This window comes from Neopelma chrysocephalum, unplaced genomic scaffold (assembly GCF_003984885.1).
Source record: "Neopelma chrysocephalum unplaced genomic scaffold, ASM398488v2 Primary Assembly neopelma1_76575, whole genome shotgun sequence".
Classification (NCBI taxonomy): Eukaryota; Metazoa; Chordata; class Aves; order Passeriformes; family Pipridae; genus Neopelma; species Neopelma chrysocephalum.
The window spans coordinates 1-887 of record NW_020909828.1 but is presented as its reverse complement, the minus strand read 5'-3'; the positions used below and the strand labels follow the sequence as shown (position 1 = coordinate 887).

The 887-nt window shown below is 68.4% G+C and overlaps 1 protein-coding gene across 1 annotated transcript; it reads right to left on the bottom strand.

Annotated features, from left to right (window-relative positions):
- Positions 1 to 27: 27 nt before the first annotated feature.
- Positions 28 to 444, bottom strand: LOC113979361 (class II histocompatibility antigen, B-L beta chain-like; the record flags this gene model as incomplete). Its single annotated transcript, XM_027706776.1, has 1 exon — positions 28 to 444. A coding segment is annotated over one exon (417 nt), but the record flags the coding sequence as incomplete, so codon positions are not given.
- Between the last annotated feature and the right edge of the window lie 443 nt (positions 445 to 887).

Sequence of the window (887 nt, the reverse complement as noted above, 5' to 3'; positions counted from 1 at the left end):
CAGGGAGGGCTGAGGGGTCTGGGGTGATTCCCAGGGAGGGTTTGAGGGGCTCCAGGGTCATTCCCGGGGCAGGGGCCGAGGGGACCCGCTCTGCCCCACGCTCACCTCTGCGGTTCACAGTGAACGGGGTGAACACCTCGTAGTTGTGCCGGCATTGCGTGTCCACCCCAGCCCTTGCAAGCTCCAGAAGTTCCTGGTCGCTGTTCCAGTTCCAGGCAACCTTCTCCCCACGTGGGGTGTCCCCCACAAACACCCCCACATCGCTGTCGAAGTGCACGTACTGCTCCCGGTTGTAGATGAACCTCCCCACGTGCCTCACCCGCTCGGTGCCATTGATGAAGTGACACTCGTACTTTCTCATCCACTGGAACACCCCTGTGTGTGCAGGACACGGGTCAGGGGGTGCCCCGTCCCACCCATCATCCCCCAGCCCCCCACAGCAGGCTGGGAGCCCAGGGGGCCACCCCGGACACCCCTTTCCCACCCCCCTCTGCCCCACGGACGCCCCAGCACCGGCTCTTGGCTGGGGGGGAACCCCCCCATCAGCCCCCCGGGGATGGACGGGGGGGTGGGGACCCCCCCACTCAGGATCCGACCCCCCCAGAGCCCCAGGGAACCGCTCCAGGGCTCAAGGGACACCCAGGGACCCCCAGGGCACCCCTCTGCCTGCTCTCCCACACCCCCTTGCCCCCCTCTCCCACCCCTTTCCCACCGGCCCCCAATCCCCAGAACTCCCCACCCTCACTTTGGGGCTCCCACCCCCCTCCCACTCAATCCGGGCCTTCCGACCACCCTCGCACTCACTTTTGGGGCTCCCACCCCCTCTTTTCTCCCCTCTTGCCCCCCTTGCCCACCCCACCCCCCTGCCCGCCCCCCCCGCTCACCCG